Source organism: Triticum urartu, chromosome 4A, assembly GCF_056163025.1.
Source record: "Triticum urartu cultivar PI428250 chromosome 4A, HENAU_Tu73, whole genome shotgun sequence".
NCBI lineage: Eukaryota > Viridiplantae > Streptophyta > Magnoliopsida > Poales > Poaceae > Triticum > Triticum urartu.
The window spans coordinates 470,020,026-470,045,910 of NC_141876.1; the positions used below are offsets into that span (position 1 = coordinate 470,020,026).

General features: G+C 49.5%; 2 protein-coding genes and 1 pseudogene across 4 annotated transcripts; 1 reads left to right on the forward strand and 2 right to left on the reverse strand.

Annotated features, from left to right (window-relative positions):
* Window positions 1-1,882: 1,882 nt before the first annotated feature.
* LOC147976198 (protein Brevis radix-like 4) lies at window positions 1,883-14,678 on the reverse strand (annotated as a pseudogene). The gene is made up of 3 exons (XR_015601368.1): window positions 13,404-14,678; window positions 12,988-13,327; window positions 1,883-2,114 (listed from the first exon to the last, which is right to left on the reverse strand). The product of XR_015601368.1 is annotated as a protein Brevis radix-like 4 (transcript).
* A 62-nt stretch (window positions 14,679-14,740) lies between these two features.
* On the forward strand, window positions 14,741-17,656 carry LOC147976199 (putative clathrin assembly protein At2g25430). The gene is made up of 2 exons (XM_087518604.1): window positions 14,741-15,080; window positions 15,443-17,656. Exon 2 carries the CDS (start codon window positions 15,520-15,522, stop codon window positions 17,434-17,436), a length of 1,917 nt encoding a protein of 638 aa, XP_087374730.1. The 5' UTR covers window positions 14,741-15,080; window positions 15,443-15,519; the 3' UTR covers window positions 17,437-17,656.
* Window positions 17,657-19,771: 2,115 nt separating this feature from the next.
* On the reverse strand, window positions 19,772-25,698 carry LOC147976200 (uncharacterized). 2 transcript variants are annotated; one of them, XM_087518606.1, is made up of 11 exons: window positions 25,219-25,698; window positions 25,007-25,141; window positions 24,441-24,507; window positions 22,668-22,764; window positions 22,466-22,559; window positions 22,297-22,380; window positions 22,040-22,080; window positions 21,156-21,221; window positions 20,422-20,481; window positions 20,271-20,322; window positions 19,772-20,167 (listed from the first exon to the last, which is right to left on the reverse strand). In XM_087518606.1, the coding sequence occupies exons 1-11, from the start codon at window positions 25,382-25,384 to the stop codon at window positions 20,091-20,093; spliced, it is 939 nt and encodes a 312-aa protein (XP_087374732.1). In that variant the 5' UTR covers window positions 25,385-25,698; the 3' UTR covers window positions 19,772-20,090. The 2 variants fall into 2 exon arrangements, with proteins under 2 accessions (XP_087374732.1, XP_087374731.1); XM_087518605.1 differs by having other exon boundaries at window positions 22,466-22,562; window positions 25,219-25,696.
* Window positions 25,699-25,885: the final 187 nt, after the last annotated feature.

Consider the following 25,885-nt stretch of genomic DNA (forward strand, 5'->3'; position numbering starts at 1 on the left):
TAGGCCTTAATGCTGTCCAAGAGTTCTATATCATTTCCCATCAAAAGTATGTCATCTACATATAATATGAGAAATGCTACAGAGCTCCCACTCACTTTCTTGTAAACGCAGGCTTCTCCATAAGTCTGCGTAAACCCAAACGCTTTGATCATCTCATCAAAGCGAATGTTCCAACTCCGAGATGCTTGCACCAGCCCATAAATCGAGCGTTGGAGCTTGCACACCTTGTCAGCATATTTAGGATCGACAAAACCTTCCGGCTGCATCATATACAATTCTTCCTTAAGGAAACCATTAAGGAATGCCGTTTTGACGTCCATTTGCCATATTTCATAATCATAGAATGTGGCAATCGCTAACATGATTCGGACGGACTTCAGCTTCGCTACCGGTGAGAAAGTCTCATCGTAGTCAACCCCTTGAACTTGTCGATAACCCTTAGCGACAAGCCGAGCTTTATAGATGGTCACATTACCATCCGCGTCTGTCTTCTTCTTAAAGATCCATTTATTTTCTATGGCTCGCCGCTCAACGGGCAAGTCAGTCAAAGTCCATACTTTGTTTTCATACATGGATCCTATCTCGGATTTCATGGCTTCTAGCCATTTGTCGGAATCCGGGCCCGCCATCGCTTCTTCATAGTTCGAAGGTTCACCGTTGTCTAACAACATGATTTCCAAGACAGGGTTGCCGTACCACTCTGGTGCGAAACGTGTCCTTGTGGACCTTCGAATTTCAGTAGGAGCTTGATCAGAAGTATCTTGATCATCATCATTAACTTCCTCTCTAGTCGGTGCAGGCACCTCAGGAACATTTTCTTGAGTTGCGCCATTTTCCGGTTCAAGAGGTAATACTTCATCAAGTTCTACTTTCCTCCCACTTACTTCTTTCGAGAGAAACTCTTTCTCTAGAAAGGACCCATTCTTGGCAACAAAGATCTTGCCTTCGGATCTTAGGTAGAAGGTATACCCAATAGTTTCTTTAGGGTATCCTATGAAGGCGCATTTTTCCGACTTGGGTTCGAGCTTTTCAGGTTGAAGTTTCCTGACATAAGCATCGCATCCCCAAACTTTTAGAAATGACAGCTTAGGTTTCTTCCCAAACCATAATTCAAACGGTGTCGTCTCAACGGATTTCGACGGAGCCCTATTTAAAGTGAATGCGGCAGTCTCTAAAGCATACCCCCAAAAAGATAACGGTAAATCGGCAAGAGACATCATAGATCGCACCATATCTAATAGAGTGCGATTACGACGTTCGGACACACCATTACGCTGAGGTGTTCCAGGCGGCGTGAGTTGTGAAACTATTCCACATTTTCTTAAGTGTGTGCCAAACTCGTGACTCAAGTATTCTCCTCCATGATCTGATCGCAGAAACTTGATTTTTCTGTCACGTTGATTCTCAACCTCACTCTGAAATTCCTTGAACTTTTCAAAGGTCTCAGACTTGTGTTTCATTAAGTAGACATACCCATATCTACTCAAGTCATCAGTGAGGGTGAGAACATAACGATAGCCACCGCGAGCCTCAACACTCATTGGACTGCACACATCAGTATGTATGATTTCCAATAAGTTGGTTGCTCGCTCCATTGTTGCTGAGAACGGAGTCTTGGTCATTTTACCCATGAGGCATGGTTCGCACGTGTCAAATGATTCGTAATCAAGAGACTCTAAAAGTCCATCAGCATGGAGCTTCTTCATGCGTTTGACACCTATGTGACCAAGGCGGCAGTGCCACAAGTACGTGGGACTATCATTATTAACCTTACATCTTTTGGTACTCACACTATGAATATGTGTAGCATTACGCTCGAGATTCATTAAGAATAAACCATTCACCATCGGAGCATGACCATAAAACATATCTCTCATATAAATAGAACAACCATTATTCTCGGATTTAAATGAGTAGCCATCTCGTATTAAACGAGATCCTGATACAATGTTCATGCTCAAACTTGGCACTAAATAACAATTATTGAGGTTCAAAACTAATCCCGTAGGTAAATGTAGAGGTAGCGTGCCGACGGCGATCACATCGACTTTGGAACCATTCCCGACGCGCATCGTCACCTCGTCCTTCGCCAGTCTCCGCTTATTCCGCAGCTCCTGCTTTGAGTTACAAATGTGAGCAACTGCACCGGTATCAAATATCCAGGAGCTACTACGAGTATTGGTAAGGTACACATCAATTACATGTATATCACATATACCTTTCGTTTTGCCAGCCTTCTTGTCCGCTAAGTATTTGGGGCAGTTCCGCTTCCAGTGACCACTTTCCTTGCAACAAAAGCACTCAGTCTCGGGCTTGGGTCCATTCTTTGGCTTCTTCCTGGCAGCTTGCTTGCCGGGCGCGGCAACTCCCTTGCCGTCCTTCTTGAAGTTCTTTTTACCCTTGCCCTTCTTGAACTTAGTGGTTTTATTGACCATCAACACTTGATGTTCCTTCTTGACTTCTACCTCTGCTGATTTCAGCATAGCAAATACTTCAGGAATGGTCTTTTCCATCCCCTGCATATTGAAGTTCATCACAAAGCTTTTGTAGCTCGGTGGAAGCGACTGAAGGATTCTGTCAATGACCGCGTCATCCGGGAGATTAACTCCCAGCTGAGTCAAGCGGTTATGTAACCCAGACATTGTGAGTATGTGCTCACTGACAGAACTATTTTCCTCCATCTTACAGCTGAAGAATTTGTCGGAGACTTCATATCTCTCGACCCGGGCATGAGCTTGGAAAACCATTTTCAGCTCTTCAAACATCTCATATGCTCTGTGTCTCTCAAAACGCTTTTGGAGCCCCGGCTCTAAGCTGTAAAGCATGCCGCAGTGAACGAGGGAGTAGTCATCGGTACGTGCCTGCCAAGCGTTCATAACGTCTTGTTCTGCAGGGAGAACAGGTGCATCACCTAGCGGTGCTTGTAGGACATAATCTTTCTTGGCAGCTATGAGGATGATCCTCAGGTTCCGGACCCAGTCCATGTAGTTGCTGCCATCGTCTTTCAGCTTGGTTTTCTCTAGGAATGCGTTGAAGTTGAGGACTACGTTGGCCATTTGATCTACAAGACATATTGTAAAGATTTTAGACTAAGTTCATGATAATTAAGTTCATCTAATCAAATTATTCAATGAACTCCCACTTAGATAGACATCCCTCCAGTCATCTAAGTATAACATGATCCGAGTTAACTAGGTTGTGTCCGATCATCACGTGAGACGGACTAGTCAACGTCGGTGAACATCTTCATGTTGATCATATCTTCTATACGACTCATGCTCGACCTTTCAGTCTTCTGTGTTCTGAGGCCATGTCTGTACACATGCTAGGCTCGTCAAGTCAACCTAAGTGTTTTGCATGTGTAAATCTGTCTTACACCCGTTGTATGTGAACGTTAGAATCTATCACACCCGATCATCACGTGGTGCTTCGAAACAACAAACTGTCACAACGGTGCACAGTTAGGGGGAACACTTTCTTGAAATTATTATGAGGGATCATCTTATTTACTACCGTCGTTCTAAGCAAACAAGATGAAAAACATGATAAACATCACATGCAATCAAATAATAATAGTGACATGATATGGCCAATATCACATAGCTCCTTTGATCTCCATCTTGGGGCTCCATGATCATCTTGTCACCGGCATGACACCATGATCTCCATCATTGTGTCTCCATGAAGTTGCTCGCCAACTATTACTTCTACTACTATGGCTAACGCGTTTAGCAATAAAGTAAAGTAATTTACATGGCGTTTCTCAATGACACGCAGGTCATACAAAAATAAAGACAACTCCTATGGCTCCTGTCGGTTGTCATACTCATCGACATGCAAGTCGTGATTCCTATTACAATAGCATGAACAACTCATACATCACATATATATCATTCATCATTCATCACAACTTTGGCCATATCATATCACAAAGCACTTGCTGCAAAAACAAGTTAGACGTCCTCTAATTGTTGTTGCAAGTTTTACGTGGCTGAAGTAGGGTTCTAGCAAGAATGTTTTCTTACCTACGTGAAAGCCACAACGTGATTTGTCAACTTCTATTTACCCTTCATAAGGACCCTTTTCATCGAATCCGCTCCAACTAAAGTAGGAGAGACAGACACCCGCCAGCCACCTTATGAAACTTGTGCATGTTAGTCGGTGGAACCGGTCTCACGTAAGCGTACGTGTAAGGTTGGTCCGGGCCGCTTCATCCCACAATACTGTTGAAGCAAGATAAGACTAGTAGCGGAAAGAAAGTTGACAACATCAATGCCCACAACAAATTTGTGTTCTACTCGTGCAAGAGAACTACGCATAGACCTAGCTCTGATACCACTGTTGGGGAACGTTGCAGAAAACAAAAAAAAATTCCTACGGTTTCACCAAGATCCATCTATGAGTTCATCTAGCAACGAGTGATTGGATGCATCTACGCACCTTGTAGATCGCGAGCGGAAGCGTTCAAAGAACGGGGATGAGGGAGTCGTACTCGACGTGATTCGAATCACCGAAGATCCTAGCACCGAACGGACGGCACCTCCGTGTTCAACACACGTACAGTCAGCGTGACGTCTCCTTCTTCTTAATCCAGCAAGAGGGAAGGAGAGGTTGAGGAAGATGGCTCCAGCAACAGCACGACGGCATGGTGGTGGTGGAGCTGCAGTACTCTGGCAGGGCTTCGCCAAGCTCTATGGAGGAGGAGGAGGTGTTGGAGAGGGAGAGGGAGGCACCAAAGATCAAGGTAAGAAGTCCTCCATTTCCCCACTATATATAGGAGGGCCAAGGGGGGGGCGCCGGCCCTAGGAGATCTAATCTCCTAGGGTGGTGCGGCCAAGGGGAGGAATCCCTCCTCCCCAAGGCACCTAGGAGGTGCCTTCCCCTCCTAGGACTCTTCCTCCTTGAAACCCTAGGCGCATGGGCCTCTTGGAGCTGGTGCCCTTGGCCCATGTAGGCCAAGGCGCACCCCCTACAGCCCATGTGGCCCCCCGGGACAGGTGGCCCCACCCGGTGGACCCCCGGGACCCTTCCGGTGGTCCCGGTACAATACCGGTGACCCCAAAACTTGTCCTGATGACCCCAAAACTTGACCCCAAAACTTCCCATATATAAATATTTACCTCCGGAACTCCTCGTGACGTCCGGGATCTCATCCGGGACTCCGAACAACATTCGGGTTACTGCATATACATATCCCTACAACCCTAGCGTCACCGAACCTTAAGTGTGTAGACCCTACGGGTTCGGGAGACATGTAGACATGACCGAGATCGCTCTCCGGTCAATAACCAACAGCGGGATCTGGATACCCATGTTGGCTCCCACATGCTCCTCGATGATCTCATCGGATGAACCACGATGTCGAGGATTCAAGCAACCCCGTATACAATTCCCTTTGTCAATCGGTATGTTACTTGCCCGAGATTCGATTGTCGGTATCCCAATATCTCGTTCAATCTCGTTACCGGCAAGTCACTTTACTCGTACCGTAATGCATGATCCCGTGACCAGACACTTGGTCACTTTGAGCTCATTATGATGATGCATTACTGAGTGGGCCCAGTGATACCTCTCCGTCATACGGAGTGACAAATCCCAGTCTTGATCCGTGTCAACCCAACAGACACTTTCGGAGATACCCGTAGTATACCTTTATAGTCACCCAGTTACGTTGTGACGTTTGGCACACCCAAAGCACTCCTACGGTATCCGGGAGTTACACGATCTCATGGTCTAAGGAAACGAACTATACGATCTATACGATCTTATGCTATGTTTAGGATTGGGTCTTGTCCATCACATCATTCTCCTAATGATGTGATCTCGTTATCAATGACATCCAATGTCCATAGTCAGGAAACCATGACTATCTGTTGATCAACGAGCTAGTCAACTAGAGGCTTACTAAGGACATATTGGTGTCTGTTATTCACACATGTATTATGATTTCTAGATAACACAATTATAGCATGAATAAAGACAATTATCATGAACAAGGAAATATAATAATAATGCTTTTATTATTGCCTCTAGGGCATATTTCCAACAAAAAGGTCTCCAACAACATAGCGGAGTATGAAGGTTTAATAGCGGGCTTGAAGGCCGCAGCTGCCCTGGGGGTGAAACGCCTCACCATCAAGGGCGATTCGCAGCTCCTTGTCAATTTCTCCAACAAGGTGTACGAGCCGAAAGATGAGCACATGGAGGCCTACCTTGCGGAGGTCCACAGGATGGAGAAGCAGTTCTGGGGGTTGGAGTTGCAGCATGTGCCCCGTGGCACCAATCAGGAGGCCGACGACATCGCCAAACGGGCGTCCAAGCGGTTACCTCAGGAGCCTGGCGTCTTCGAGGAGCGGCTCTTCAAGCCCTCAGCCCTGTCGTCATTGTCAAACATGGCTCAGCCTCGGGAGAAGCTCCCCCAGCCACCTGCCTCAGGAGCTCCGGCCTGTGGCCCGGCCTCAGGAGCACGCCTGCTCCTGACGATGGAACCTCAGGAGGGATGCTGGATCACGGAGCTCCAGAGTTACTTAACAAAAGGGACCCTACCGAAGAAGGAGGAGGAAGCGGAGCGAGTGGCACGCCAGGCCACGACATACTGCATCAAGGATGGGGAGCTCTACCGGAAGCGACCAAACGATGTATCCCTACGCTGCATCTCCAGGGAGCAAGGGAAGGAATTGCTGAAAGATATACACAGCGGAGACTGTGGACATCATTCATCATCACGGACCCTCGTCGGCAAGGCGTTCCGCAGTGGGTTTTATTGGCCCACCGCGCTCAATGACGCCGTCGAACTAGTGAAAGCTTGTGAGGCCTGCCAGTTCCACGCCAAGCAGATCCATCAGCCAGCAGGAGGCCTGCAGACTATACCCCTTTCGTGGCCATTCGCAGTCCGGGGGCTGGACATCTTGGGCCCGTTTCCTCGGGCGCCAGGGGGCTACTGCTACCTCTACGTCGCCGTGGACAAGTTCACCAAGTGGGCTGAAGTAGAGGCTGTCCGCACCATTCCCGCGGGTTCCGCGGTCAAGTTCATCAAGGGCACCGTGAGCCGGTTCGGGGTGCCGAACCGCATCATCACGGACAACGGTTCGCAGTTCACCAGTAACCTCTTCAAAACATACTGTGCTAACCTTGGAACGCAGATATGCTACGCTTCGGTGGCGCACCCCCGAAGCAACGGCCAGGCCGAGCGAGCCAACGCAGAGGTCCTGAGGGGCCTCAAGACCAGGACGTTCAAGAAGAAGCTGGAGGCCTGCGGCAGAAGTTGGTACGACGAGCTTCAGTCCGTGTTGTGGTCCATCCGCACAACCGCGACCAAGCCGACTAGAGAGACCCCGTTCTTCCTGGTCTACGGAGCCGAAGCGGTCCTCCCTCACGAGGTCAGACGTCGCTCCCCGCGGGTCCTGGCGTTCGACGAGGCGCAGCAGGACGCCATGCGGGGGATGGACCTCGTGCTGGGGGAGGAACATAGCCGAGAAGCCGCGCTGCGAGCGGCGAGGTACCAACAAGCACTGCGGCGATATCACTGCCGCAACATCCGCCCCAGAACTCTCGAGGTAGGAGACCTCGTGCTCAGGAGGGTTCTCTCCAGGGAGGGGCTGCACAAGCTCTCTCCCATGTGGGAGGGCCCGTTCAAAGTTGTTCATGTTTCCAGGCCCGGCTCCGCGCGTTTGGAGACTCAGGAGGGGGTGCCGGTCCAGAACGCATGGAACATCCAGCACCTCCGAAGGTTCTACCCCTAAAAAGGCCCAGAGCCTGTGAAGAAGGCGAATGCCTGTGAAGCTGTCGCATTTTGGAAAAGGCCCAGAGCCTGTGAAGAAGGCAAATGCCTGTGAAGCTGTCGCGTTTTGGAAAAGGCCCAGAGCCTGTGAAGAAGGCGAATGCCTGTGAAGCTGCCGCGTTTTGGAAAAGGTCCAGAGCCTGTGAAGAAGGCGAATGCCTGTGAAGCTGTCGCGTTTTGGAAAAGGCCCAGAGCCTGTGAAGAAGGAGAACGCCTGTGAAGCTGTCGCATTTTGGAAAAGGCCCGGAGCCTGTGAAGAAGGCCAACGCCTGTGAAGCTCGCCGCCCGTGACACTCTCACGTAATAATGAGTTGGGGTTGTACACGCCCCAGAGTCTCAGGAGCGCCGGCCTCAGGCCCTGGGGCTCCCTCCCACGCCCAGTGGCAGCACTTAGCTCCGCGCTGGTGAGAAGACGTCGAAGACTAGATTAGGTGCCGGACGCGGCTTTTCATTTGCTTTCCGCAGTTGGCTTGTTCCTTCTCATTCGAAGTTTTATTGAAGTTGTTGCCGTCTTTGGCTTGTGGTTCTTCGACTTTTCACTCTCCTGCCCCGATTTCTCTTGTGCAAGGCCTCGCGAGGGGGGGGACAGCCGAGCGTCCTCGCGAGTGTTCCTGTCCTAATCGTTCAAAGGGTCCATGACCTGGGTCCATTACAGGACCACCCCTCCAGTCCGTGCCCCACGGGCATCGCGACATGAACACAGGGCCTGGGTCGGTCGCCCCCCACGGCTGGGGGCCGGGAACTATCCACACACGGGCACGTAGCCGGAAGGCACGATAACGAAAGCAAAATGATGATTAACAGCAATAACCCAAACACGCCCCCGCGGGGGCTCCACACTACTGTCTTTTTTACGCAGGAAAAAGGAAGAGAAAGAACAGATCAGGCGCAGCTCGCCTCACACCGGCCTGCAGGGAAGACTCGAGCTACCTTCGGGGCTCAGGCAGACTCCCTCTCGCGCTTCACCGGGGCGCGACGGAGGGCGGACACGCTACCACCTCCCAAGCAGATGCGGCGGCGTGGAGACTGACCGCTGCCACCGCTGGAAGAGTCGCCGCCTGAAGAAGAAGCGGAGAAGCTTGGGGAACCCCTAGCGCCGCCAGCCACGCGAGCGCTGTCCTCTCCATCATCGCCGGAGCTGGGTTCCCAGCCGCGGTCGTCGCCCTCGGGGCAGCACCCTGCGCGGCGACCATCTTCCCCAAACACCCTCATGTAGAGGGTGGCATCGCCGTCAAACTTGAAGTGCAGGGTGCAATGACGGCTCAGGCCACGCGCGCGGGCAAACGTCTGCCAACCGCGGGCCGGGGCCAGGCTCCCGGCTGCGGAGACCTCCAGTGAAGCCCATGAGGCCCGGCTGCAGCAGACGTCGGCCTGAAGCCAGAGGCCGCCCGGGGCGCCGGCCGGGAGCTCGCCGAGGAGGAAGAGAGGAAGCGGAAGCCGGGTGCTAGTCGGCTCCGCCGACCACACAACGAACTCCGGCAGCACCTCTGCAGCGCGAAAGCGTGGCCTAGGTGGACGCGCGACCGGAGCGCGGCCCCCGGCCGCAGCAATCCGCCCGTCGCCGTGCTGAAAATCGCCTCCACGGCCGCGGGGAGCTGCCGTGGTGGCCACAGGATGTTTGCGAGGGCGCCCTCGGCCGCGCTTGAGCGGGGGAGAGGCAGGCTCAACCTGGCGAGCCTTCCCCTTCTTTGCGGCCGAGAACCTCCTCGACAGGGCCATGAAGCAGAAGGAGAAGCAAGGGTGGATGAACTGGAAGGGCGCGTGCCGATCCGTACTTATAGCTGGCGAGGGCCAACCGACGGCCCCCACGATCGCAGGTAATTATGACCCGCTTTGCATGCAGGGACTTGTCCAACCCGTGCAGTTGCTGGGGCACCATGGGAAAGTGGAGATGCCCACGTCCAATCAACCGCCACGCGGCGCCCAAGACCGCAGGCTGTTAGGGCCGGCGGCGCTTCGCTCTTGCCCTTTCGCCTCCCTGCACGGCCAAGCCCGGGCGCGCCTTGGGCCCGGGGGCTACTGTCGGCGTTCTGGGAACGGGGGTCCCCAGACTTGCCTGCCTGCGGCCTGTGGCGTGGCTCAAAGGGGGACCCAACACGGCCCATCTTCATCAACACAGACCCAAGACCCTCGCGAGGGGCCAAGCCTCGCGGGGCGGACAACGCGGAGTTTCCTCAGGCGCGGCCTCATCAGGCTGGCTCGCGAGGAGGCGGAGAGATCAAGGCGGGGTATCTCACGAGGTGCCCGTGACGCAAGCCATGACGACCAAGGGTGCCAGGCGGGTGCCAGCCCGCGCAGTGTCCTCCTTTCCTCTTTGGTGCAAAGGGGGCAAGCGCAGCCGCGGATTACCGAGGCATCAGGCAAATGTTGCCATTTCGGTGCAACAAGACCAGGATCAGGAGGACTGCAAGACGGAGGTCATTGTGGAGCCCAAGACGGCGTCACCACCAGAGCTTTGTGCAGGCGAAGACTATTTTTGTCAGGATAGCTGGTACTAGCTGTGCCCCTTCAAATTAGCCTGCCATTGTTGGCTCCCTTCCCGCTCGATATTTGGGAAGAGGACCAGGACCTCTATAAATAGGACTAGCCACCCCCAGGGAAGGGGGGCATCGACAATCGGAGAGAGAGAGAAGGGTGACTGAACTTCTCCCAGCAGTTCATCGCCCCGGCCAAGAACAGACCCTCGCGAGGTTGTTCTTCCTTGTATTGTTCATCATCAGCCCAAGAGGCAATCCACCACGCCACACACTGGAGTAGGGTATTACACCACAACGATGGCCCGAACCAGTATAAACCCTGTGTCTCTCGTGTTGTTTTTCCCATAGTTTAGATCTTAGCGAGGCGGAGGGGTGTAGGTAGGTAGGAGGCGAAATCTCCGCGCGCATCCCAGTGTTCGAACCTCAAGGGTCTGCCGAAACCCGAAATCCGACATATATATGCTCACGAGGCTCAAGCAATACAATAACTATTTCATCAATCCTCTCTTTCCCTTCTAACAATCACTGTGAAATTACATTGAAGAAACTGTGCTAATGCACACTACCAGCCTAGTACTTTCTTCATCCCATAATATAAAAGTATTTTTAACACTAGTATAGTGTCAAAAATGCTTTTATATTATAAGATGGATGAAATAGAACTGAACGGAAAGGCAAGCAATCCGCACGCCAGAGAAGTTGACTCTTGATGCGCAGACAATTCACGCGTACCTGAATCTAGAGCGAACGATCTTCAAGCTGCGTTCGGACACTAAAAAAGTTCAGCATCTCTTGATGGAACGGATGCATTTTACTTGCTGACTAAGAGTCAGGGATGCCATTCCTTCCGGTGATCCAGTGCCAAGGCCTGCTTTTCGCCCCCACTAAACTAAATTAGCTTCACCTCTTCACCAAAGAACACGGTGCCTCCTCATCTTTACCTGAAAAATTGTCCTCTCTTGATTTTAGATAGAAAGGAGAGCATCCAAAATTCCTGCCATCATCCATTGGTCCATCGCCCAGCGCTTCTTGCCAACGTCGTTAATCACGCTGCTATGCGTTGATGCATAATCATAAACGCCCATTTACAGCGCACTCCAGCTACATCCCCTCTCCCAAAAAAAAAAAACAGGTCGTTACCATGACAACTCGTAAGGCGAGGTTAATGAGATACGCCCGTCGGGATAGACACGACAATTCAGGGGGAATTTCCTATTCGCCGCTTACTGCGGCAAGTAGTCGCCGCTTCGCACAGGGCGCAGCTCACCCTGAGCCGGCCCATTTAACTGGTTTCGCTTCGCGATATTAGAAAACCGCGAAAAATGGTCGAAACAGGGATCGAACTAACGACCTCCTGTAGAGCTACACGCCGCGGTAGCCATCGCGACCGACTCGTGGATGTAAATGAACAACAAAACTAAACTTAAAGAAACTGAAAGCGACGATAAAACTTAAACTTCTATTGGTTCTTTCTGGTTTTTCTTCACAATCTTATTCTGTTATTTCTTTTTTCTCGTTTTCTTTGTTTTTTCTTTTTATTTTTTTTCCTTTTTCTTTTTAAGCTTTTCAAAAACTTCAAATATGGTTTAGAATTTTCAAGAATGTTCTTTTTGTCAAAATTTGTTCATATTTTTGAAATAGTGTTCGCATTTTCAAAATTTTGTTCACAACTTCGAAAAATGTTCCTGACTTTTTTGTTTTCTTTCTATTTCTTCTCTTTTCTTCAAAATAAATTCAAAATATTCAAATTTTGTTTGTATTTTTTTTATAAAAAGTTCAGTTTCCGAAAAATGTTCTCAAAATTCAAAATTTGTTCTCGTTACACAAAAAAGTTCAAAACTTTCGAAATGCAGAAAATGTACCAGATTTCATAAGATGTTCACGTTTTCATAAAATATTCGCGCTTCCAAATTTGTTCGGGATTTTTCAAAATTGTTCTCTGTTTCAAATTTTGTTCTCAAGATTCAAAAAATGTTCGTGATTTAAAAAATTGTTCGCTCTTCCGAATTTGTTCGGGATTTTTCAAAATTGTTCTCAAGATTCAAAAAATGTTTGTGCTTTAGAAAATTGTTCGCTCTTCCAAATTTGTTCGGGATTTTACAAAATTGTTCTCAAGATTAAAAAATGCTTGTGCTTTAAAACCTTGTTCGCTCTTCCAAATTTGTTTGGGATTTTTCAAAATTGTTCTCAAGATTAAAAAATGTGTGTGCTTTAAAAAATTGTTCACACTTCAAAATTTGTTCTCCATTTCAAAATTTGTTCTCAAGATTCAAAAAATGTTCGTGCTTTAAAAACTTGTTCGCGCTAATTTGTTCGGGATTTTTCAAAATTGTTCTGAAGATTCAAAAATGTTTTGTGCTTTAAAAAATTGTTCACGCTTCCAAACTTGTTCTCCGTTTCAAAATTTGTTCTCAAGATTCAGAAAATGTTTGTGCTTGAAAGAAATGTCACAAATTCCATAAATGATTGAGAAATTCAAATTTTGCTCGTTTTCAGAAAATTTGTTTGCGTAATCGTACGTTCAAAATGTTGTTCACTACAGTAACTAATTCCGGTTCAAAAATTTGTTTGCGTAATCGTACGTTCAAAAAAGTTTGCGCTTTTGAAAAATTGTTCCCATTATCAAACTTTTGTTCTCAAGATTCTATAAAGGTTCAGGTTTTCGAAAAAATTTCAGGAATTTTTTAAACAAATCTGTCGAAAATGTTCATGTCTTTTGTTTAAGATTACCTGAAGCGGACGCGGCGGAGCTCGCGGGCGCTGTCGGCGAGCTCGCGGACGGTGATGTACACGCCGGGCTCGTCCTGGATCACCAACTCCGTCACCTCCAGCTCGTTGGCGTTGCTGATGGACACGTCGTCCGGCATGGACGAGGTGGTCGTCCGCGCCGGCTCCGGGACGTCCGGCTCAGGGCGCTGCGGGTGTTGTTGCTGCTGCTGCTGCCAGGCGCGCTCCGACGGGTTGGACGACGACGGCGGCGGCGGGGACAGCGGGCCGCGGCGGCGCCGGTCGCTGCGGAGGGCTGCCCATCCGTCGAGCCCACCTGCGACTGCGAGTAGAACGACTCCCTCTGCTGCAAACAAATCCTTGAGCCTTAAGCAACGATGCACGACGATGGCGCCGTCGGCGCACAGAGTGACAGTGACACTGACCTCGGCGTCGTCGTCGTCGCGGGGCAGGTCGGGGAGCACCTGGCGGGTGAAGCGGCGGACGTTGTAGAGCTCCATGATGCGCTCGTTGTTGTCGCCCCACCACCGCTGCGCCTGCCACTTGTAGTACATCTCCCGGCTGAACCGGATGCGCTTCAGGTCGTTGCCGGCGCCGCCCGCCAGCGACACGAACGTGATCTGCACCCCGGGCTCCACCTGCGCCACCCACTCCCGCAACGCCGCCTCGCCCTGCCCCCCGTTGGGCGGCCGCTCCCACGCCGGCGTGGAGCTCGCGCTCGACGCCGCCGTGCCGCCCCCGTCCCGGGCGCCGTGGCCCAGGTACGTGGCCGGCGGCATCGCCACGCCCGGCCAGTAGTACCCGCTCCGGTACAACGACGTCGTCCGGCCCCTCGGCGGCGGCGAGCCGCCCCGCTTCGGCACCCCCTGCCTCTGCGTGCCCGACAGCTTCAGCACCATGTCCTTGAGTACGGGTTGACCGGGTATGCACCATAACATGAGAATCAGAGAAGTGCTCATCTGCGCGGGTTGATTCACAGCAATGCCAGGGGCCTCTTTGCAAAAGAGCACGCGCTGACCGGGTATGCACCCACACATCCACATGGCGCTCTCTGATTCGCCAGGACCAAATTTGCACATCTTATGCAAGTTGAGGGACTGGATAGGGTCAAATTCAAGTTGTAGGACTAAAGCATCACATTAAGAGCAAGTTCTAGGACTCCTGGTGCTTTTAACTCGAAAAAAACAACTATCCATTCACATGCTTCTCATCAGCGGCATGGAGCCATGCAAAGATTCTCTCCTCGCCCGCTGCGCGTACGGTGCACCGCGCGAAAGGAAAGAAATGCTTGACAGCGAAAACAGTCACAGTCCTGGGCAAAAGAGGAACGAACCAGCTACTGACTCTGTTCATTCACAAATGGACAGTCTCCATTGAGAACCAAATCAATGGTCCGTCGGTCCGAAGCACCAGATCGCCCTACCCACGACAGCGACAGCGCGCGCGGTAGAGTGCGGACTGTGGACGTGACGGGGCGCGGCCGCAAGCCGTCGTCAACGGCACGGCGACCCGACCCTCCGGCGTCACGCCCCCGGCGTGCGCGGCGGCAGCTGGCACCGTTTTGCATGATCACCGCCGCACCGCACCGTATGCGGGGCTGGCATAGCGTCGCCGCATTGACCTCGTGCCCTCCCACGTCGGCGCAAGGAGGTAAAAAAGTAGTACGGGGGTAGGCGCCGAGCCGCCGACCGACACAGGGGCAGGGTGCGCGTCGGCGCGACCAAGACGGACGGAAGGAAGGCACGCGAAGCTCGCTGCTTTCCTTGCCTGCCTCCTCCCGCGCCCGAAATAAAAATCTGAAAACAGCAAGGCACCAAACGCCCGGGAGCCCCCAACACACCACCACACACCATTTCTTCCCCCTTCCGCCTCTCGCCTCGTCTCCCCCGCAGACCACCTCAGCCGGCCTACCCTCCCTCCCTCCCGCCGCCTCCTCCTCTAAAAGCCCGGGTCAAACTCCCCCGGCCAGCGAGGGAGACGGGGGAGAGAGAGGGAGAGGGGAGAGGCTCTCGGATCCGAGCTGCTCCCTCCCGCGCCCGCCCAGATCTCCTGCGCAGCCCAGCACCCGACGCCTCGGATCTGCGCCTGTCGCAAAGGTATTCCCTTTTCCGTCCGATCTCGCTCCCTGGATCTGCGCCGGAGGTGGCTTCTGTTCCTACCTCTGCGCCGGAGGTGGCTTCTGTTCCTACCTCTGCGGCTGCTGCGTCGGCTGCGGAGTAGGAGTAGCTACCTAACGTAGCCGATCTAGTCTAGATTAGATGATGATAAGCATCGAGAGCGGAGTTTATGGTAGGCCCACCAGAGCAAATCTCGCCTCTCGGGTCCGGGGATCTCGACCTCCGGTAGAGTAGATATCTTTACGTGTTTCCAATTAAAAGCGGGCCTGCAAAATGTTAAAGGATCTGCGTCTGGCTTTGATGAAATCTCCGGGGCTCATGTAGTGCTTCTTTTTGGTCAGATCTACAAGCGACCGGCCGGCAGCTTGCCGCCGCTGGTGGTTGGTTCGTTGGTGAGGAGGAGGATTAGGCGGCGGAGATGTCGTCCAGCACGATCCGGAAGGCGCTGGGCGCCGTCAAGGACCAGACCAGCATCGGGCTCGCCAAGGTCACCAGCAACATCGCGCCGGAGCTCGACGTGCTCATCGTCAAGACCACCAGCCACGACGACGAGCCGGCCGAGGAGCGCCACATCCGCGAGATCCTCCACCTCACCTCTGGATCCCGCGCCCACGTCGCCGCCGCCGTCGCCGGCTGCGCCCGCAGGCTCTCCCGCACCCGCGACTACGTCGTCGCGCTCAAGTCGCTCATGCTCGTGCACCGTCTCCTCACCGACGGCGACCCCTTCTTCCACCGGGAGCTCCTCCACGCCACGCGCCGGGGCACCCGCCTCCTCAACCTCTCCGACTTCCGTGACGAGGCCCACTCTGGCTCGTGGGACCACTCCGCCTTCGTCCGCACCTATGCGCTCTACCTCGACCAGCGCCTCGAGTTCCTCCTCCACGAGCGCAAGCAGGGCTCCAACGCTAATGGAAGCGCCAGCCTGAACGGGCCATCCCCGCGTGACCGTTGGGGCTCTCCTGACCCGTATGGCCGCCGGTCACCCTCGTACACCTCCCCTCCAGGGAATGGGTATGGAGGGTACGATGATAACCGTGACAGCAGGAATGGCGCCAACTCTGATGACAAGAGGCCACCTACCCCTGTGAGGGATATGAAGCCGGAGCGGGTCCTTGGCCGTATGCACCACCTGCAGCAGCTGCTTGACAGGTTCCTTGCCTGCCGCCCCACAGGTGGCGCGAAGCAGAGCAGGATGGTGCTGGTTGCACTGTATCAGATGGCGAGGGAGAGCTTCCAGCTCTACGCCGATATCTGCGAGGTACTTGCGGTGCTGCTGGACAGGTTCTTCGACATGGAATATGCTGATTGTGTCAAGGCCTTTGAGGCATATGCCAGTGCGGCAAAGCAGATTGATGAGCTTTGCTCATTTTATGCTTGGTGTAAGGACACCGGGGTAGCGAGATCATCGGAGTACCCAGAGGTGCAGCGGGTCACTGATAAGTTACTGGAGACACTGGAGGAGTTTATGAGGGACCGGGCAAAGCGCCCCAAGAGCCCACCACAGGAGCCTGAGCCGGAGCCTGTCAAGGAGGAAGAGCCAGAGCCGGACATGAACAGCATCAAGGCGCTTCCTGCACCAGAGGACTACAAGGAGCCTGAACCTGAGAAGGTGGAGGAAGAGGTGAAGCCAGAGCCCCCGCCGCAGCCCCAGGGTGATCTGGTGGATCTTAGAGAAGACACTGTGAGTGCAGACGAGCAAGGTAATAGGCTTGCTCTGGCCCTCTTCCAAGGACCACCTGCTGCTGGTGGTAGCAATGGGTCATGGGAGGCCTTCCCTTCCAATGGTGGCAACGAAGTGACTTCTGCGTGGCAGAATCCTGCGGCTGAGCCCGGTAAGGCCGATTGGGAACTCGCCCTTGTGGAGACGGCTAGCAACTTGTCCAAGCAGAAGGCTGTAATGACAGGTGGTATGGATAATCTGCTACTGAATGGTATGTACGACCAAGGTGTTGTGCGTCAGCATGTCAACGCACAGGCGACAAGTGGGAGCTCCAGCAGTGTTGCCCTACCTGCGCCTGGACAGAAGACACAGATGCTGGCTCTTCCAGCTCCAGACGGTTCGATGCAGAACGTTGGTGGAGATCCTTTCGCGGCATCCCTTACCTTTGCACCACCATCCTATGTGCAGATGGCTGAGATGGAGAAGAAGCAGCAGTTCTTGACACAGGAGCAGATGATGTGGCAGCAGTACCAACGGGACGGCATGCAGGGGCCGTCGAGCTTGGCCAAGCTTGATCGGACCTACAACAACGGCTTCGGCCCAAACCCAGCCATGCCATACGGGATGCCAAACGCGCCAATGGCGAATACAGGGTATTACTACCCCACTTACTGAGCTATTCTTTGTTCAAATCCTTACAGTTGCTGTGAATTTTGTTCTGTATTTGTGGTCTTACTCCTCGGGGCTGTGTCCAGCATCAGTTGTTGTGTCCCCTGTCTCTGGATCAAACCTTTTGGTCTCTTATATATATGTAATTCTATTTGTTTGGAACCAAATGCGGCATCTACGGGTTGGTTATAGTTGAATACATAATCTGAGCTGATGTTCCTTCATAGTACCTGATAGTACTAGAGACCTGTGCATATTGTCGGCCGCTTGGTGCTACTTCCCCCGGTTGTTGTTAGTATACCTGTTGGCAGTGTACTGCATGTCACATCTGTCATCTACCTGCTATGATGAAAAATTGTTCCGTTTCTCAGATCTAGATCTCCTTGTTCGCTGGAGAAGTTTGTTGCTAGTTGTTGGCATTAAGGACGTCCTGGTAGGTGGTTTCCTTTGATCAATTATAACTTCGTTGAAGCGATTGCTTTCGGTGATGGACTTTGGAGCAAAGTTCCCTTGTGAAAATAGAGCTCGAATGATTTGCCTTGCTGCTCGTCGAAGTTATGGAATATCTGTTGCTGGAACCTATCAACTATCATAATGCCACGTTCACATCTCTTTGATTTGCATGATTCTCAAAATGTAGGGATAGAAAAAAAAAATTACAGGATTGAAGTGACATTGCCCACTTGAATCTTACTCCCTCCGATTCAAAATAAGTGAGTTCAACCTCAATTCAAAGTTGCGACAAGTTCAACCTTAGTTCAAAACTGCGATACTTATTTTGGATCGGGGGGAGCATAGAATGGTTGATGTCACACACCAAAAAAAAGAGATTGTAAAAAGAGGGTGTACTGGATGCTAGATTTCCAACAAAGCGTACATATGATTCCTTCGAAAGAATTCCTATAGGATTCAGTCCGATGAATCAAATGACCAACATAGAATTCCTTTATAAAGATTCTAACCCTAGGAAAATCCTATTGAATCAAAGGAGCCCGCCCTCAGTTGTTGCTCCCCGATGTATAAGTTCTCAATATCAACCCCGTCAACAGGATGAAACATGGTTACAGATTTTTTTATGAGGGGACGGTGCTCGGCGGTGGGGGCTAGGGATGGTTTCACCAACTACACCATGCGGGTTAGTGGTCGCTAAGGACGATCAAATCAAAGCGATCGGGTACGTCGTGCGTGATTGACTCTTTCGCTTGGTGCTGTGTTTTCCTGGGGGAAAAAACTGAGCTTAGTTTCCCTAGGTCGCTTTCTTGTCCTGACGACCCTTTCTTCAGTGCTGCTTGCGGTCATCTGGTTACAATTCCTTTCCTTTATTTTCTCTCGGCCCTTCTTTTCCAACTACGAATGATTGGACGCTTGGAATACACCTCGACATCTTTATCTCCTCCGTTTCGGAATCAGAGCTAGCACTACACTCCTCAAGAGGAAAGGCAACAAAAAATGTTCAATAAAAAAAAAGGGTACAGAAAATGGAAATGGAGCCCAAAAGGTGGAAACACACCATCGCTGCCGCGAACGACCCCGAGTCCCCCTTCCCTAGCCCGTTTGAAAATTTCACTTCACCGTTTACATTTTCAAAAAGAAGTTAGACTTGGAAGTTCAGATTTCATGAGAGGAGAGGGCGGGTTAAGACGACGACGCTTGGCACAATGCGGCGTGGATGCACACAACATAGACATCCCCAAATGCAAGCTGAGAGGTCCGGAGTGTGCTTTCCCCGCACGGCAACGCACTTTCTTAAACCGACTGGCGGCTACCCATGGGCCATGGCGGATAAGCAGCACGTCCTTGTCATTTGGGGCACGTTGTTGTCTTCTCTTTTTTTTCTTTTGGACACGTCGTTATCTTTCTTTCTTTTTTGCGCGCGAGGGGAAAGAAGTTTCATTCCATAGTGAGAGAATTACACTCAAGAGGCAAAAGATCTTCAATACGTGATGGTCCTACGTGCATCCACATAGCCGTGATACACTCTATACGACTAAGTTTGCCAAACGGTCGGCAATTCTATTTCGATCCCTAATCAACATCTGAGAAATAAACTCCCTGTCTCTCATCAACTTCTTGATTTCAGCCACGAGATGACCATAGGCAGAACGATCAAGTCTGTTCCTGATAGACAAGATAAGGCCTGAAACAGATTGGACAATGAGTGAAATGTTGTATAGCCAACACCATTCCTTGCATAATTCCATGTATCTCAGTTTCCACTGCATTGCCTATCGCTAGTGCCTAGTGGGGCAGCAAAAATTATGCAGTAAACCTTTGTCAAATTTAAACTAAAACCGCAACACTTATTTTGAAACTAAGGAACAGAACGACCTGCTCAAAGGTGTAGCGCTCAAAACAATGAGATGTAATATTAGCATTTGCAGTAATATAGCCTGATTGCCATACTGATGAACCACCATACTTGTGCGGCTGCCCAAATCACATTTGCAGCGACACGGCATTCATCAGCATGCAGATAGCGTTCAACGAGGATTTTCAAAAAATGTTAATTGCTCGTATTAAGGCAGACTCTGAACTGCCACAGTCCAAATGATACACAAACCAATGAATATGAATCAGTGGTACAGTAACAGGCAAAAAATATCTTCAGGAATCTTGAGTGGGTGTTCTCCGGTCTCGGTGCGTTTTAGATTATACTTGTATTATTTCGGCTTCAGGAACTCCCTAATGTTACAAAGCATGCCTTTGTCGTATGGGTTGACAAACTTGACTTCAAAATCTGCATTTGTGGTTTGGAAAAAGAAGGTCAAACATGTACCATAATTTAAAAAGCAACAAGAGGAATTAATCAGTCAGCGGTAATGTTTATACTGGTAAAGCACCTGACTGAGGCTGTTCCTTCATTTGGAATTCAGGATATTTCTTCCAGTTTATCTGGATAAATCTCACCTCTTAGCTATAAGAAACAGCAAACGAGAAGACGACCTGCAATTGGTGAAGAAAGAGTCCAAAGCATGGGAAATTTGACATTACCCACTCATCCGTCCTGATGTTGAAGCAGATGCCGTACACATGCCATATCAGGAACACAACCTGGCAAGGAGCAGCAAAATTCATACCCCAAGACTTAGGAGAAACAACATGGATCATAAAAAGTCATAATCAGCACATTTGGTCTAGACAAAGGCTCACAGCAACACAAGTGCAGTCATGGCCTTGCATAGGAAGATAGATTTCAAGCTGTGCCAAAAATAAAAAGATCCACCAGCTGACATATTTAAGACACTTGGTCAATCATAGAAAAAGCGGCCAGTGACTGAGATTAGAGAGAGCAAACTAGTATTTCTAGTTGCATGCTTTCAGTGTGCATCTATATCAGGATCGGCGTAGCTGAATACAATTTTATAAATGTTGGCACTTTCAGTACAGTTGAGACATGAAAAACCATGACACCGTATATCACTAGTTGTAAACCTCTGCAGTGTACAGTACATTGTTTGTGTTCCTTTTCTGTCCGTAATTCATGAAGCATGATCTGTTGAGCCATTACCCTCAATTCTATCCAAAAAATATATTCTGATTATCTTGTCAGATAAATTGTTGATTGCATGCAGACAACTCTATCTCATAAGCGAATATTGCCACAGTTCAGACACATGAGATGCTTTTTCTCCTTCCAAATAATACAGCTCATTCATGTGCAGAGGTAAATGGTTACAGAAGCAAAAACTATGGTCAATGTGGCTTCCAAGAGGTTAACAACGAACCTGCCATACCACTTGGAGGACTGAGAAGAGCATTGTGCCGATCACCATGTTTAGAGATAAATGATTCTGTAAAATTGCCCAAATTAAGTATCATGCAGTGATCCTTACATACAATGATGCTATCTGATGGCCAAATCAAACAAATGAATCATAGGGGAAAAACTGAAAAGAATGTTCTGTAATTAAAATATGACAGGGTTTTTCAAAACACTCTGAATTACACGTTCTCTGGAAAATCATACCGAACTAGACTACAGATGCACTTATTGTGCCTAAATATCTGAATCTACTAAGATAGACCAGCATTGGTTGAAAATCATAAATCCCATGATGCCTACTCCCTCTGTTCCAAAGTAAGTGTCGTGGTTTTAGTTCAAATGTGAACTAAAACCACGACACTTATTTTTTTCGCGAATACGCAAAAGCTTTGCGTATCATTGCATAGATAGGGGGTAGAAAAAGGTAGCGGTTACAGGGGTAGCGTCGCAAGCACGTACACCTAGGGCGTGAGCGAGAGCTACAAGGGCGCGGAGGGGGGGAGTACAAGACAACCATTGCGTGTTAACATGAGCTGTTGGTTTTGTGCCTTTGAAAAACAGAGTTTGCCTTGCCTAACTTTGACCAAATTTTGCTAACATCTAGTTTGATGCAAAAGTTTTGGGTTTTCTACTCTAATACTATTTTCGGAACAAAACTTAGCCAAAACACTGGGGCCACCCAGATTTTGCTAAAAAAATGCTTTCCATGTTCTACGTTTGGGCATAAGCCAAACCTGATCAATGTATGAGACCTTTCATGCAAGGAACAAAAGATCAATTGGCTTGACAATGTAATCATAATATCACTTGGCAAGGTATGCAAAATAAGATGATGGAAAGAGATACCTCAGTTCTTAAAGTTCCTGAGGTTATGCATCTAGTTATATCTGTAAAATAGAATAAAAACAGTTACAGATGCAGCGAAATCCATGATTGCAAATACTATTTGGATATAAGAAACGTGAAAGTCCAAAAAGAGTAAATGTATGTACAATGTCTTTAATTAGAAAAAAAGACATTTCCAGCTGTGAAAGCATGTAGACCAGCTATCCCGGGAAACAGTTAATTTATTTCAGACGTGAAGGAGATAAAAAGCCACATACATTTAGTTGAACACATTGTATATGTCGATTCAGCAACAACAAATCCTGTCAAAAGTGCCATAAATAGCCTATGATTTTTCTGTCCTGCAAAACACGGTATGCAGGTTAAAGTGTGCATCTATCTATAATGCAAAAACAGAAGCAAAACTAAAAAAATGCAATATAGTACCTATGCAATTACCAAATGCAGGGCAATGGTGGTCATAACCTCTAACATTTGCTTTGCAACAGTTACAATGCCTCACCCTTGAGAGTGATGGGTACTTCTACACCAAAAGTACAAAAGATTCAGCATGTTAATGCACGACGTCCAGATTTCAGGTTAGCAACTTAATATAACAACTTCATTGAAAACTCTACTTTCTCAACACCTCACTCGAGCATATAGCATCCACGAAATCCTTGCAGCCAGCCTCTTCCAAAAATGAAGATTCGTATGCAACAATGCCAGGATCACCAGAAAGAATCCTGCAATAAAAAAATCAAACTAAACCCCTAATCCCAGAGGCAGTTGTATGCTAAGGCCAATAAATGTTAAGCGGAGTATGTCCAAATGGACTTTTGTTGTTGTTGTTTTAAAGCCTGAACTTCATTATGGAGTCCAAGATGAACCTCGAACTTCCAATCTCCAAAATCTGAACCCTTATCTTATAATCCTAGCCCGACCCTTGGACCTTGAAGCTTGTTTGACTTTGACACACCCACGATGATACGGCCACGTCTACACACATGACTGAATATGCTACGCGTGGTGTTCAAGGTGAACCTATAATTATTGTTGACGTTACTGTTACGCCAAGCTTGAAAACAGGAGAAGTACATGTACCAAAGTACATACGTTTTGATCTGGAAGAGGAGAAGGACACATAAGAATTAATGGAAATTACAAGTAGGCATTTTGTGGTACTTCCATTTATGTGCGTACAACCATGCATGCATGAGGAACATGATGCATTGGTGAGTCACATTGATGGATAATAATTTCCATCGGTTTAAACCAGAGAAGACAGCCTATGTTGTGCATGATAAGGAATCTACGACTGAAGAGTTTATTTACAGTACTACTTGCTACGTCAGGGTCAAATCTAGAAGATCTTTTACGTTTTTATTCCTGCCCAGCAAAGAGAGGATCAGCGTGAGGATTCTAATTATTTGGGATTTCTTAAGCTTGAAGGACATCGTGTTTAGAGATATCTTGTCAAAATCTCTACTGGCATGTGAGTTCCTGCAACGCGTTTACAAGCTGAGCCTATACGGTTCGTCCACGTTATTCCTTTAGATCGAAGGGTTGGCGTGTTGTTTCCGTGGGACTTGCAAACATCTTCGTAAACCTGCTGCGATGGAGGTTCGTGCCGTGAAAGATCGGGCCAACAACGACCGATCCTTGCCTCGAGGTTCACCCCACATAACACGAAAAGAGCGATCACAAATTCACAATCAAAAACTCATATCCTCGCACACCCTTGTCACTGACATTCCTAGCCCTCCCCAAATTCACTCCCATTTCTCTCTCATCGCCGAGCTACCTCCGATGCAACCGTTGAAGTGTATATGTGGATTGCCTAGCCCTTTCCATCAGTTCAGACTTTTGATTGTGTTGGCTAGTGCATGAAGCTTAACATGGTATGGCCCAAGGTCTTGAGTTCAAGTCCTGGCTTTTGCAATTTATCCAAAAATTGTTGTTCCCGCCTTTGTGTCCACGTATAGGCCTCTCTTTCCGCGTCACACGTGAGAGTGGGTGTTGAAGTGTATATGTGGATTGCCTAGCCTTTCCATTAGTTCGGACTTTTGGTTGCGTTGGCTGGTGCATGAAGCTTAACAACCTCCCTTCCCCTAGCTGTTTTCCCTTCCTTGCCAGTGTCCATCTCCACCGCCGGCCCCATTCCACTCATGTCTCTATTTCTCCTCACCATCATCTCCCCCACCACACCCTTTTTCCTGGTGTGCCGAAAAAGTATAAAATCAAGGTTAGGATCAGGATTAGAAAGTTCAAAGTTCCACTTTCAATGTCTGAAAGTTCAGAGTCCATCTTGGAACGAGAACCATAGTTTAAGGTTTACAATGAACAATTTCCTTAGTGACTAAATAGAGCTTAGAGATCGGTAAGTGCATCGCAAAAAATATGTTCCAGAGGAGTAGCTAACCTGTAAAGTCCCCACAGAAGCAGTGCACACTCAGCATTAATTAGCATGTCTAGTAGAGAAGAGGTATCTACAAAACATAAGGCTAGTTATAGAACAAGGATATTCTAGAGTATAGTTAGAAAACTATCAGAAGCTCTATACACTTATTTAACTACACCCTGCTCCAAAGTGGCATAAATTTTCAAACAAGTTATGCATAATGCGAGGAGGCGAGTATAAACTACATGCTGGGATCCTAGAAAAATTATGGCACCTGATGTCCTGATCTACAATTCCATCCCAAATCATAACAAAATGTCAGGTATTACCATATTTATTTAAATAGAACTATGCTCTAGAATTGCAATACATCAGGAACGGCTCTTAGCTCCATCCACAAATATAGCATATATCTAAAGCAATAAACACCGTCCAAATGGCATTCCACCAGTGCACTGAGCTATAATAATGAATGCTTATCTCTATTAAAAAAGGAAAAGGAGACACACATAATATGCAATTTCAAACACTAAAGACATACGCACACTCTGCAAAGTCCAAACAGATGTAATGCACGGGGATTTCACCTCTCCGGATGACGAATAGGTAGACGCCCCACAAAAATAGCACGTTAAACAGCACGAATAGCGGGGCCGACGCGGCCACTCCGATGAACCTCCTCCAGAACCTGCCCACCAGAATAGCCGCCAGGAATACCAAACCTGTGCAGCACGCAACCGAAGCAAGGTCAAAATTGCACTAAAAGAGGCACAGGAAAGGAAAGCAAGCACGCACTGACCTGCGACAGGGAGCATGGCGAGGAGGGAGATGGATGGGAGGAGGCGGGGCACTATGGCCACGGCGAGCTGCGAGAAGAGAACCAGGCCGCATGATACCAGCGCGGAGCACAGCACCTCCCATGGCGACCGCCGCAACCGGTGGAGCTCCGACGCCAGCCTGCTCATCGCCGACAACTCCTCCGCCACACCCTCTGGATCCCAAGAACCATCAATAACTCTTGAGCCCGCAGATCCAGCCGGGGTCGGTACGGCCAGCGCCGGGTTCCGGCGAGACCTCCGATCTTGGCGGATTCCGAGACAAACTGAGGAAGGAATCGAAGAAGATGCGGGCGAATCTTAGTGGAGAACTCGCGGGGGAATTTCGTCGAACATGTGTAGTGGGCGGTGGTGTGGGAACAGCAACAACTAGCAACGCGTCAAAGGAAAGGGCACCAATAGGCGCCGGTGCGCCGGCCGAATCGTTCGGCCGGTCAGCCCCTAGCCGCACGATGCGCACGTTTACACCGCATGATTCCTTCCCTGGCCCCCTCGTGCAGTCGTCTTCTTCTCCTCGACAGCTCCCCTAAATCTCCTACTTCCTCCCCTCACTGACCAGTCATGACTCTGCGCTTGCCCCTGCGCCGCGCGCTCCCATCGCCGTCGAGTGGTTGCAACTTTTTCGCCGGA